This window comes from Arachis stenosperma, chromosome 7 (assembly GCF_014773155.1).
Source record: "Arachis stenosperma cultivar V10309 chromosome 7, arast.V10309.gnm1.PFL2, whole genome shotgun sequence".
NCBI lineage: Eukaryota > Viridiplantae > Streptophyta > Magnoliopsida > Fabales > Fabaceae > Arachis > Arachis stenosperma.
The window spans coordinates 191451-204629 of record NC_080383.1 but is presented as its reverse complement, the minus strand read 5'-3'; the positions used below and the strand labels follow the sequence as shown (position 1 = coordinate 204629).

At 33.6% G+C, this 13179-nt stretch overlaps 1 protein-coding gene across 1 annotated transcript; it reads left to right on the top strand.

Annotated features, from left to right (window-relative positions):
- The first annotated feature begins 8271 nt into the window (after positions 1-8271).
- LOC130941393 (protein NLP2-like) lies at positions 8272-12129 on the top strand. The gene is made up of 5 exons (XM_057869877.1): positions 8272-8611; positions 8698-9421; positions 9775-9837; positions 9930-10923; positions 11019-12129. The coding sequence occupies exons 2-5, from the start codon at positions 8714-8716 to the stop codon at positions 11840-11842; spliced, it is 2589 nt and encodes an 862-aa protein (XP_057725860.1). The 5' UTR covers positions 8272-8611; positions 8698-8713; the 3' UTR covers positions 11843-12129.
- The last annotated feature ends 1050 nt before the right edge of the window (positions 12130-13179 follow it).

Sequence of the window (13179 nt, the reverse complement as noted above, 5' to 3'; positions counted from 1 at the left end):
CATCTGTTTTTACAACTTTTAAGTACTAAAATATTTGAGAATTAATAAAAAATCAACTCAAAATCATCCAAAGTTATTTTATTTTGTATTTTTTAATTATTATTAAAATAATTGAATAATATTAAAAGTAACAAGTGTACAATTATAAATATTATATATATAAAATTATAGATATTAAATTAAATAAAATAATTTTGAATTATTATTTTCTAGCATTATCAATTATAACTTTAATACCTAAAAAACATTAATTTTTAGTTTAAATGTAAAAAATTAATAATATTACCGTCTTCTTTTATTCGAAGGAGTATACCTTACTCTCAAAATTATTAAAATCTAATATTCTCGAGTATCAAATGGAACAGGATATTACTCAACAATTTATTGATCTAACTATATTTTCTTTATACAAATGTAAAAGTTCCTCCTTCAATTCGAATATGCCAGCTGATATATATGGAGCTAGATGTGACTATAACAATAACATTATTCATCGTAAAAAGTGATTTTAATCTTTTTCAATAATTTATCCTTTAGAAGAGATATATACATAATAGTAAAATAAATATCTTTTTATAATTTTGTTTTAATCAATACCAGTGAAAATTCGTTTATATAGCTAGACACGAAATTACACATTAACATTTCATCAAAAAGTGTTTAACTTCTAAACAATTAAACGTTACAATAACTACTTAAAAAATTATATATATATAATAATACTATGTTAAACGTCACAATAACTAACTATAAGTTACAAATATGATACTATATAAATCAATGATATTTATAAACTTATAGTTAGTTATTGTAATGATATAAAATAAAGTACTTTATAAAGATATTGATTGAAACTAATATGTTAATTATTTATATACCTAATCTGGACACTATAATTTCGTAATTAGATAAAAAAAACTATTAAAATTTTTTTGGCTTATTATAATTAACCACTATTAATATTATTGCACATCATTCAGTCATTATATTTATAATTCAATGATTATAATCTGTAATTTGAAGTAATCCGAAGTCAAAATACATATAAAACTTCCAACACAATTATATTGTGAACTTTATACGTACATGTACTAATATCTCAAAGGAAAAGTATATAAAACCAAAAGGTTACCAGCCAAAAACTAAATAAAGCCACATTAATTTATATTAATAATTAATTAATTTTAAAATTTTTAAATTCAAAATTTAAAAAATTTAAAATTGATTAGGTAACCTAATTAAAACTTATAAAAACCTTCCTATTCGCTCTCACATTAATCTACCCACCTCCAACAATCATACACATAGACCCCTCTCTCTCACTGTCAGGCTCTCTTCGTCTCCCCACCACGATCCACTCCTAAGGCGGCGGCGATTTCAAGGGCGGAGAGACAGCCTGAGAAGCCATGGAGGCAGTGACCGGTGTGGAAGGAGATTTTATGAGATGCACCTCATTGAGTAAGTGCTCTGTTAGAATTTGGTTGAATTAGTCCCACATTGTTTAGGATAGCAAATGAAGTGGGTGACCTAGGCTATAAATATGAGGCTAAGTTCTCCATAATTTTTGCACCAGTCGAAAACACTTAAAGCTTGTATCTGACTTTTCTTTTCCTCTATACCTTTTGATTAGAGAGTGTTGTGAGCTGTAGTTAAATATTTGCTTTGAGAGTGTGGGTGTACTGGGGTGCCGGTGTTAGAGAGAAAGAAGTCTATGTGTTGTAACAATTTTCACATAGTGATAATCTCTGGTTGTCATTTGACAACGGCCGTGGCTTTTCTCCAGTTTCTTGGAGTTTTCACGTTAAATTCTTATGTTGTGATTGTGTCTATTTTATTTTTCTGTCAAAAGTTTTTTCTCAAGGGAAAATGGTGTATTATTCCCAACAAGTGGTATCAGAGCTTCGGTTCGGTGGAATTTATTCTTAGTATGCTCTGTGGTTGCAGCCTAGTCTGACCTTCCACATCAGAAAAGAATTTTGTTCTGTGACTTGAGGTTGATCTGTGGTTGCTGTTGTTGTTGCTGGAAGGCAGTGTGACACTGTGAGAGTGCAGTTTGGAAAGGTTCTGGCTAAGGAAGTGCTGTGAAGCTTGAAATAGAGAAATTTGATGGAAGAATCAATTTTGGCTTATGGCAAATACAAGTCAAAGATGTGTTGATACAATCAGGTTTGCACAAGGCATTGAATGAGAGGATCTCTCGTATGAAAGATAATGTTCTCTAGAAGACAAAAAGTATCTTCATGGTATTGCCGCACTGCCATGGATAAGGATAAGTTGTGACAATCGGGTCCACAATTGCACACGGGCAGGCGTTGAGATGCAAGGTGTGTGGTGGAGTTAGGTCGATGGCTGAAGAACTTCCAGGAAAAGCCAATTTGGAAGTTGCACCATGAATTTTCAGCAAGGTTTCGATCTGTACCAAGGCAAAATGCTTGGAGTGGTCTAATTTCAAGTGAGTATACTTTCATGGTGGAATATGATAGTTCTCTGAACTATGATTGTCGGTATAGACAATGGCAGCAAAAAAATGTCGGTGTTGACAATGGAAGCTGAAGATGTGTGACTATTTCAATCAAGGTGGAGATTGTTAGGATTTGGTTGAATTAGTCCCACAATACTTAGGATAGCAAATGGAGTGGGTGGCCTAGGCTATAAATATGAGGCTAAGTTCTCCATAATTTTTGCACCAGTCGGAAACACTTAAAGCTTGTATCTGACTTTTCTTTTCCTCTATACTTTTTGATTAGAGAGTGTTGTGAGGTGTAGTTAAATATTTGCTTTGAGAGTGTGGGTGTACTGGGGTGCCGGTGTTAGAGAGAAAGAAGTCTATGTGTTGTAACAATTTTCACATAGTGATAATCTCTGGTTGTCATTTGACAACGGCCGTGATTTTTCTCCAATTTCTTGGAGTTTCTATGTTAAATTCTTGTGTTGTGATTGTGTCTATTTTATTTCTCTGTCAAAGGTGTTTTCTCAAGGGAAAATGGTGTATTATTCCTAACATACTCACCGGTGAGTCCATGGTGGGTGGCACACCGTAGACTCTTGCGTGACCACTCTCCAAACCATAATCCATCATCGGATGGTACTCCAAATCCTCATCATGATCGAACACAAACTCCGAAATCTCCACCTCGTTCCTTCTTACATTCTCCCACAAGTAATCAACCTTGGTCACATACCTCAGCTTCCCGTACACCCTGCCACATGGTATAACACACTTTTCTAAAATGTTGCTTATTTCATTTTTATGTGATTTCTGATACTTGACTTTTTTCACTCCCAATTCAGATGTATAAAGGGCACCATTAAAGAATACTATAATTTATATACAGAAGCTTAGACATACAGCAACCACCAGATATCAGAGGCAATAATGCAATCCCCTAATACATAAAAATATAAAAAAAATATTAATTTAATATGAAAAAAACATCCTAATACTTAATAAAAGAAATATCCAGTTATATTTTAGCAAAAATAATTAAATATCTATAAAATTTTTAAAGAAATAAAAACATTCACATTTGTAATACAAAAAAAATCGAAAAATATATAAAAGAACATCCATTTAGTATGAAAAAGAAACATTCTGATACTTAACAGAAGAAACATCCATATATATTAACTCGTAGAAATTTTGGATTCACTCAGACGTATTTGACTGATTTTTTGCTAATACCCTTTTGGTTCCCTAGCATTACTCTATCTCAAAAAATCAGTCAAAGATCAATAGGCATATTTAACGATTGTCACTATGAAGTTATTACATATAATTCAAAAATTAAATTATACCACTCAATGATTGTATTATTAGATGATAATTTAAAATGTTGAGGATAAATAAAGATAAAAGATGAAATTAGATGAAATATGAGGTGTGTGATTAAGAGTTAGTTATACTGAATTGTTAAATTTGTAAGAATGGTAATTAGTTGTTAGAAAATTCTGCTTCAGCTGTAATTACAAATATAAAAATAAATCTCTTCTGTAATACAATTTTTCTAAATCAAATGAATTCATTCTCTCATTCTCTTCTCATCTCTCAGCTCTCTACTCCCTTTCTCTCTCGCTTCTAGCTCCTTTTTTTTTTTAAATTTACCAGAGTTTTTGATACTTTCTCATAAAAAGTATAGGAAAATTTAATACTCACTTAAGTTATTCTCACTTATTTTCTTAAATTATTACTAACGTGAGTGTCAAAATACTTTTTGCAGGTACCCACTTCATCTGACATTTTTTGGAGTTCAGCGATTTTTTTATTTAGAGAGAAGATAGGACGATGTCTTCTCTTATACAATGAACTATACTTTAGACAATTTTTCTATTCAAGAACTTATCCTTACCCCTCATACTTCAGTAAAAAACGATTATACCTCAAAAACTTATTTAAAAAACACATTTTAAATTGGATTAAACCAGATATAATTGTCTTCACCTTTCTAGAACTCGCACTAAATCTTGGAGAAGAGACAAAGAGTCGGTTAGGTTAAACGAAGTTAAATACGGACACAAATAAGGCAAATGGGGGCAGAACAAATGAGAGACTACTATTCTAATACTTTTAGTTCATTTATTTTTAAAGATAATTATTGACTTGAGTATTGGAATACTTTTTATAGATTTTACGTTTGGACCAAAATTCTAAAAAGTTCACAGCACAACCATTCAATCAAAAGAAGAAGAGACAATCATCGTTTAATAACAACGAACTATACCTTGGAGTGTACCTTCTGGACGGAACAAAAACAATACTTATTTTAAAATATGCCTTAAATAAATAATATTCTTTAATTTAACAATGCATAGTCCTTTATTGATATGTTTTATGTGTCTATGTTTTTTGTATGTAATAAATTTACGTCTATTTAATATCAATATTACATATTTAATTTAGTGTCTATATAAGAAATAATTTAAGCAGAGTATTACAATTAAATACTAAAATTTAATTTATAATTATAAATTAGTATCTAAAAATAGACTTCAATCAATTATAATGTACTAATAAATAATACGAAAATATTTAATAACTAAAATAAATTAACCAAAAATAACTTAAACTTATCTTAATGAATAATAAATAAATTAAATTCTGGTTTTTTTTTCTGCCTAACATTACCTTAAATAATATTACTCTTGATATTAATATCTGATATTAATTTGCATTTATTTGAAATACAACAAATCTAACTACAAAATTTTGGACTCAACCATTAATTGTTATAATAATTAATTATTTTGAATAGTATTATTGTATTGTTAATTAGATGTACTTTCAAAATATAATAAAGCCAAGCATGGCGACGAATAAAGAATACCCAAGTTTAACTTGTAAACCAGATGAATACAGCGACATGAACATAAGATATTTTAGCAGTAGCATCCCATTCATGCAATTAAGACGAATTAATATGCAAGCTGATGAGTTCTCTCTCTCCTCTTCCTGTATAAATTATAATGCAGCATTGCAGCTGGCCATTTAGGTGCGGTGACCAAGCTTTCGACATATGGCAACGATCTAATATTTCTCCCTATTTAGGATTAATTAATAATTATGACGATTTTATAAGAGTATTACATGCATAAATTAAAAGTGGGTATATTCCAATGAAGATAATAATAAATAAAAAACAACGAAAATAATTTAAAATTATTTTATTTAATTATATAATTAATAAGATAAGTTTTTATTATTTTTTTTTGTCTCTTTATGAGATTATTAATCATTGTAAATGATCTATCCTTTTTAATTCAAATTTATAAATGCTTTTCAAAATATAAAATCAAATCAATACGTTGTGATTTCTAAATCAATTAAACATTCTACTTTTAAAAAAAATTACGGGGTTTACTTAAAGCAACTGTTTTAAAAAAAATTAAATTTATATACATTCAGATTCAATCTCTTTGGAAATGTCAAGACTTATATTTTTCTATAAATCATTAAAGTCTTTAAATTCCTAACAAATATCATTAGAAAACTTGTTAGCAAAAAATTTATAATTCATACATACATTATATCAGATCCGATTAAATTTAAATAAAATTATTTTTCACATTTTTATATAATTTAAAATGCACTACTCTAAATGAAAGAAGCAACTAGTAATTTTAATATGTCAAAACATATAAACTACGTACTGTCTATATTTTTACTGCACTTATTATTAATATCTAAGGTGTTTACAAAATTAAATTTTTGAAGTAATATATCATTAGGCTCGTATGAAATTTAGTTGAAAAAAGAGGTTCTAATTATTCAAATAAGAAATTAAAATAAACACTGACTTAACAACATATATATAATAACGAAAGTAAAGTTAAATTCTCTTTTAATTTTTTTTAATGCGGATATATAATGCATGCTCTACATCTCTAAACCAAAAAATAAGCATGAACTGTGGACTATTATAAACTAGAAGTCTAGCTAGCACCTTTAATTAAAGGCGCCTTCCATCAATTTGTACTATTTATGATATTTAGTTAGTTAAGCATAGAAATGCTAACCAATGTGATGAAAGGATTTTAAATTAAAATAGTAAAAATACGTTCTTCTGAGATGTTATGAAAAGTTTAAAAGTAACTGCAGTCGAAGAAAATATTTATAAATTTTTTATGTTTAGGTTTTAAATAGAGGTGGGTAAATGATAATGAAAAATTTTAAAACAAATTCATTATAATAAATGCAAATCAATATCAATATATCTATATTGTTCTTGTGTTGGCAGCTCCTTGTTGTGCGTATAATTTGAATTGTTTTTTTTTTTCAACGGATGAGGTATATATTTTGGTAGCAAAAACAAAGAGTTCGAATATCTGTAAAAAACAGTGTGATTTAGAAAAAAAATAAAAACTATCTTATGAAGAAAATCTGTTCTTCCCGAAATTTCAGTATTTTTGTCAATTTCAATTGTCATTTTGGAAATAAATAATTATAATAAAAGGATATTTATCAATTTTAAATTATAAATCTAAAATAATCATTGCTTCCAAAATAGTTATCGATTATGAAGGAATTATAAATTTATAATGAACGGATCAAGTATAAATATATAATGCACAGTTGCACACTAGCTAGTTGAGTGAGAGTGATTTGTATGAGTTGTCTGAGAATCTTAAATCAACAAACCTCGGCAATAAAAGTATTTGTCTTTCGTTTTCAGAAAGGGGCCCAACCCGTTCAACTAGCTAGGTAGCTTGAATCTCAAGGTTTTTATTACCACAGTAATTAATGTATATATGGTCAATAAACTCACCAATGAAACACAGAGAAGAATCTTTTTCGATCAATTTTCACGTCCTAACCCGGGGATGTTAAAATATATTATCGCCTTAAAAAAATCTCTAATTCCGAATGGTGAAAACAAGCTTAATTAAGACGCACATTTCCATCCACTTGTTATTTGCTGAATTAGAATAATTGTTTTGTGTATAAAGATCGTAGAGACATCGTTTTCGCCGATATCGTGCATGTCTAAGTAATCTCAAAATCCTAGTCTGCAATATTTTTTCAACACTATATTTGTAGAGTCGCCATGTGGCTCACTATGAGGGAACCCGCAGGAGGTGAGTCCCCACCTACTTGTACCTATAATATTCTTTTTGCTTCGGTCATAATATGTCGCCCTAGATTCTACTGTACAATCTTCTTAGCAATGATAATTATTAATGCTCTCAGTCTGATTTAAAAGGCTGTATAGCTAATTGGTATCTTTTTTTTATATAAATTTTTTAATTAATAATTTTAAAATGTGTTTTCATTGTATAAATAAGCTAAATCTTATTAAAAATATTTATATTATATTTATGTATATATTATTTTATATTTTTTAATTATTTTTTTATATTAATTAAAAAAATAACATAAAAAATAATATATATAATTTTTTTTTTCTTATTATTGTGCTGCCGCTCCCACACACATATATATTTGATAATTGATATATATAGAGATTAGTGGTGTTACATGCATACATCAATAGGCTCAATTTAGATATACATCCAGTAGTGTCTTGCACTTTGTACCCCAAATTCATTCTGTTACGGGAGAAATAATATACCTTTCTGTCTCTTTCAACCTTTCTTTGAATCCGCTCAGCTCATTGAATTAACTTGATATTTACATGTTGCTCTCAGCATGAGTATTACGTGTGATGTGTTGTTTGTTACACAATAAGCAGCAGCAACAACCAATATTATAAGTTTATAAATTATATATGATATGATGTATTTTGTTTTAAGGAAAGGGATATAATGATAATTTACAGCACCGGTAATTTATATATATAGTTGCCACGCCGAAGGAGACGAGAGGTAGAGTTGAGGCCCTACTCATGCCAACTTCCATATTCCTTTTGTTTACTGGTGGGTCCTACACAATTAGAAGGAATTTTCCGTTTATGGCCATTGAATTTAAATACTCCCCCATCTCATCTTCATAGTAAGTACTCATCATCATCCACTTTAGTCTTGAGAGATATATATCAACAATCAATAATAACAACGTACGAGGCTCCTCTTCTTTCCACTCCTCCGATCCCACGTCCCTTCAAGTAGAGCAACCATATTTAATTAAGTAATATCATTTACCTGCCACACAGTCTCAAAGGTGTGTATGTTTCTTGATTTCATTCTACATGTGTGTGATTGAATAATACTTGGCTAATTCATATAATGCAACGTAATAAATAACAGGAGAATATAGAACAAGATGGAATATGGTGGCATAGTGCACAATGAAAATGGTGCGTTTGGGAGCTTGTCGGAGTCAGCGGTAGAGGCAGAAGTAGATTTGGTGGACGAGCTACTGGTGGAGGGGTGCTGGGTGGAGACAACTAGTGCAGGAGGGTGCTACAACTGGATGCATAATCCATCAGATGCAGTAGTGGCGCCGCAACCACAGTACTTGGAAATGCTGCAGCTGCAGCTGCAGGAGGAATCATCATCGTCGTCATCAGATCAGGAGAGCCTTGTGGGCAAGAGGTGGTGGATCGGGCCTACTAGGCCGGGCCCTTCATCATCTTCTTCCTCTTCCTCCTCGGTAAAGGAGAGATTAGTGGTCGCGGTCGGGTATTTGAAAGACTACACAAAGAACAACAATCTGCTCATTCAGATATGGGTGCCCCCACGGAGATCACCACTACCCCTTCCCCTTCCCCTTCCCCTTGATGTGCTCACCTTTCCCAACCCCAGCCCTAACCCTAACCCTAACCTATGCGTTCGCTTCTTGAGAAGCCATGAGTATTCTCATCATTATCAGGCGCAGCAGCACTACGATCTCCGTGGATCCATCGCCTTACCCGTCTTTGAACGAGGCACTGCCACGTGCCTTGGCGTCCTCGACATTCTCATCACCAACCACCTCAACCTCGCCAACAACTATCGCCCTCAGCTTGATAATGTCTGCAACGCTCTCGAGGTTTGTCTTCCTCAGCTCTTGACTCTTTTTCTTCTTCTCCTTCTCTCTTTCCAGGCCAACCCAACAACCACGAAAATAATGGTCGCTAGCTAGCTATAGCCTATGCAAATAATGATACAAAATAAGTACTTGTGCCACTACTATATTTTAATTTTTATTTTCTACCCATAGCTTGTTGAACCTGCAGCTAGTAGGGATCTCAATAATTGCCTTCTTAAATAGCAAAAGTATGCCTACTGCTCTATATTATTGTGGTACGCTGGCCAGTAGTGTCTAGATATCTAAAAGGGTTTTTATTTTCCTAAAACACAATATCAATTATTGATTCAAAATAGTGTCTATCTGAGTTGCAGGCTGTCGATTTTAGGAGCTCTCATCAGAACTTGAACGCGAATTTTATGCCGCCGGCCATAAAGGTACGTAGTATGGGCAGGCAGGAAGAAATAATCCTTATATATATAATATGGAATGAAATTAATAATGAGTGATTCATCATCATCATCATCAGGTGTATGAGGAGCTATACCAAGCAGCACTGAATGAGATAGTGGAGGTGTTGACATCGGTGTGCAAGACGCAGAATCTTCCTCTAGGGCTGACATGGGCGCCGTGCATCCAACAAGGAAAGTGTGGGTGCGGGCACTCATCGGCAATGTGCGTGTCCACGGTGGATACAGCGTGCTATGTGGGGGATCTGGAAATGCTGGGTTTCCAGGAGGCGTGCTCAGAGTACCACCTCTTCAAGGGGCAAGGCATAGTTGGCACCGCCTTCACATCAGCCAAGCCCTGTTTCGCAATCGACATAACAGCCTTCAGCAGAGCAGAATACCCGCTTTCTCACCTCGCTAACATCTTTGGCTTGCATGCCGCCGTCGCCATCCCCCTCCGCAGCCTCTACACCGGATCCGCTGACTTCGTCTTGGAGTTCTTCCTGCCAAAGGACTGCCATGACACCGAGCAGCAGAAGCACATGCTCAATTCCCTCTCCATGCTCGTCCAGCAAGCTTGCCGGAGCTTGCACGTTGCCACCGACGACGACTTCACCCCTCCGATGCTCACTCATCATCAAGCGCAAGCACAAATAATGGAAGAGGCGTGCTCGAAGGATCAGTCGTGGATAGCGCACATGATGGAGGCGCAGGTGCAGCAGAAGGGGAAAGGGGTATGCGTGTCGTTGGAGTACCAAATGGAAGAGCCCAAAGAGGAGTTCAAGGTGACAACCAACTGGGACACCGCCAACGACCAAGCCCATCACCAGCTGTTCTCCTCATCAGATTTCGGCCACATTGACGTGCTTGAGCACAGTAGGTCGAGGGCCAGCACTGCCGTGGACGGCGGCGAGGAGTCTTACGCCTTGGGTGGGCGGCGCTCCTCTTCTTCGGGTTCGGGCGGCAGGAAGTCAGGCGACAAGAGGCGAACCAAGGCTGAGAAGACTATCAGCCTGCCTGTGCTCAGACAGTATTTCGCCGGAAGCCTCAAAGACGCTGCCAAGAGCATTGGTGGTGAGTGATTGAGTGAGAGCTCCATGACACGCTTTACATCATTAATTAATTACTTATTACTGAACCTTTCTTTCTTTGTATCTGTGTGCATGCAGTGTGTCCCACGACTCTGAAAAGGATATGCAGGCAGCATGGGATAACAAGGTGGCCTTCCAGGAAAATAAAGAAGGTAGGGCACTCCTTGAAGAAACTTCAGCTTGTGATCGATTCGGTGCAGGGTGCAGAGGGTGCCATACAGATTGGCTCCTTCTATGCCAGCTTTCCCGAGTTGAGCTCCACAGATCTATCTTCCCGTTCCGAATCATCACCATCCAAGAAAAGCCACACTACAACTATTCCTCATCAGAATCACAATAACAATACATTCTTGAAATCCCCACCCTCCTCTGCATGCAGCCAGACCTTAGATGTTGTCATGACAGAGAGCTCCGAGGCAGCATTGCTGCTCAAGAGAGCTCACAGCGAGGCGGCAGAGTTGCTGCAGCATGCATCCCTCCAATCACAAGAGGATACAAAGCATAATAGTTTCATCAGCAGCAGATCCAATAATAAGAGCCATCATCATCACTCTCAAGACAGAGACAAAGAAAGGGGTGCTTTCAGGGTCAAAGCTACTTTTGGGGACGAGAAGATCCGGTTCAGCTTGCAGCCCAATTGGGGGTTCAGAGATCTACAGCTTGAGATGGCAAGGCGCTTCAACTTGAACGATATTAGCATCAGCAGCAGCAACATCGATCTCAAATACTTGGATGAAGATGGGGAGTGGGTTTTGTTGGCATGCGATGCAGATCTTGAGGAGTGCAAGGACATACACAGATCATCTCAGAGCCGAACCATCCGCCTCTCACTTTTTCAAGCTTCCCCCCTCAATCATCTAGCAACAAACACTTTTGGCAATGGCACCACCAGCCCCTCCTAGCTAGTGTTTTTTAGTTTCTACTTTTTGGGACTTCTCAATTCTCATCTTTTGAGGGATACACACACCAAGGTATCTCTTAATCATTAGTTGGGATTCATGCACTTTCTACTTTACCCTAACTCATGATTAAGAAACACCTCCACATATGTGGTCCTTAAACTCAAAGGCCCCCTTCAATGGTGGTTCAAAGCTAATACATGCATTACATTCAAATACTCCTATATATATATATTAGTTCTAAACAGTAAGCCTTTCTTCTTGCTTTACTTATATCCACAATTGCACATGCCAGCTTGACAGCTTTTTAGTAGTTTCGTTATTCTTGTTAATCCATTGCATTGCTTCCGGCTGGAATTGGTACAAAAATTTGAAATTAGTTTAAAAATTAATTAAAACTCTTCTCTTTGGCTAGTAAGACTGCTCAACTTCAAACTTCAATGACACATTTATAGCAAATAATGCTAAATAGAGAAATATTAAGAATTTATTATCTTTGTTCATTAATTAGTATGAGCTAATTTATTATCATTGTATACGAGTATGAGCTAAAATATGCGTTAAATTACTAAATTAAAAAAATTGAATTAATAGATAAAAATAATGGTTAAAAACAATAAATTGTTATGGCTCCTTAACGTTTCATACAAATAAATAAGTAATTTATTGCATCTATTACATAATATATATATATATATATATATATATATATATATATATATATATATATATATGTAACAAAAATGATATTTATTCATTTTAGCTGTTTAACATCACCAGAGTAAAATGACATTTAATGGTATAAATTCTATCTGATAACTTTATTTTTCCATTTTCCATACTAAAGATTGCAAAGTGTTTAAGTTCAAATTACATTTTTTTTTCTCCCTTTAACTAGTTCCAAATTCCTTAAATTAAACTCGGGTGTCGGTGTTTACAAAGCTCATCTTTCTTTTAAGTATATAAAATATTTAAAATTGTAAAATCACATTTTTTATATAATCTAAAACAGATAAATTCATTTATTTTTCCCAATATTTTTAATAAGTTAAAATAATACTTCAAATCAATCCTTAAGAATATTTAATTGGACATTTTTAGTCATCTATAAACTTTAATCACTAAATTTGTCTCTAATTTTTCATTCCATTGCATAAATAAGTCCTCATGTAATTTGACATAAAGACTAATTTGTTTAACGATATTAAAGGTCATAAATTCATGTAGAAATCAAAATTTATTGAAGATTAATTATTTTACTAAATTTTTGGAAAACTAATATGTGTATTACTCAAAAAAGCATAATATCTTCTCAAAAGAGACCATCTATATAACGCTTT

Coding starts and splice junctions, on each gene's coding strand:
- LOC130941393 (XM_057869877.1), top strand. CDS start 8,714: ATGGAATATGGTGGCATAGTGCACAATGAAAATGGTGCGTTTGGGAGC. Junction 9,422..9,774: donor ATGTCTGCAACGCTCTCGAG/GTTTGTCTTCCT, acceptor TCTGAGTTGCAG/GCTGTCGATTTTAGGAGCTC. Junction 10,924..11,018: donor CGCTGCCAAGAGCATTGGTG/GTGAGTGATTGA, acceptor GTGTGCATGCAG/TGTGTCCCACGACTCTGAAA.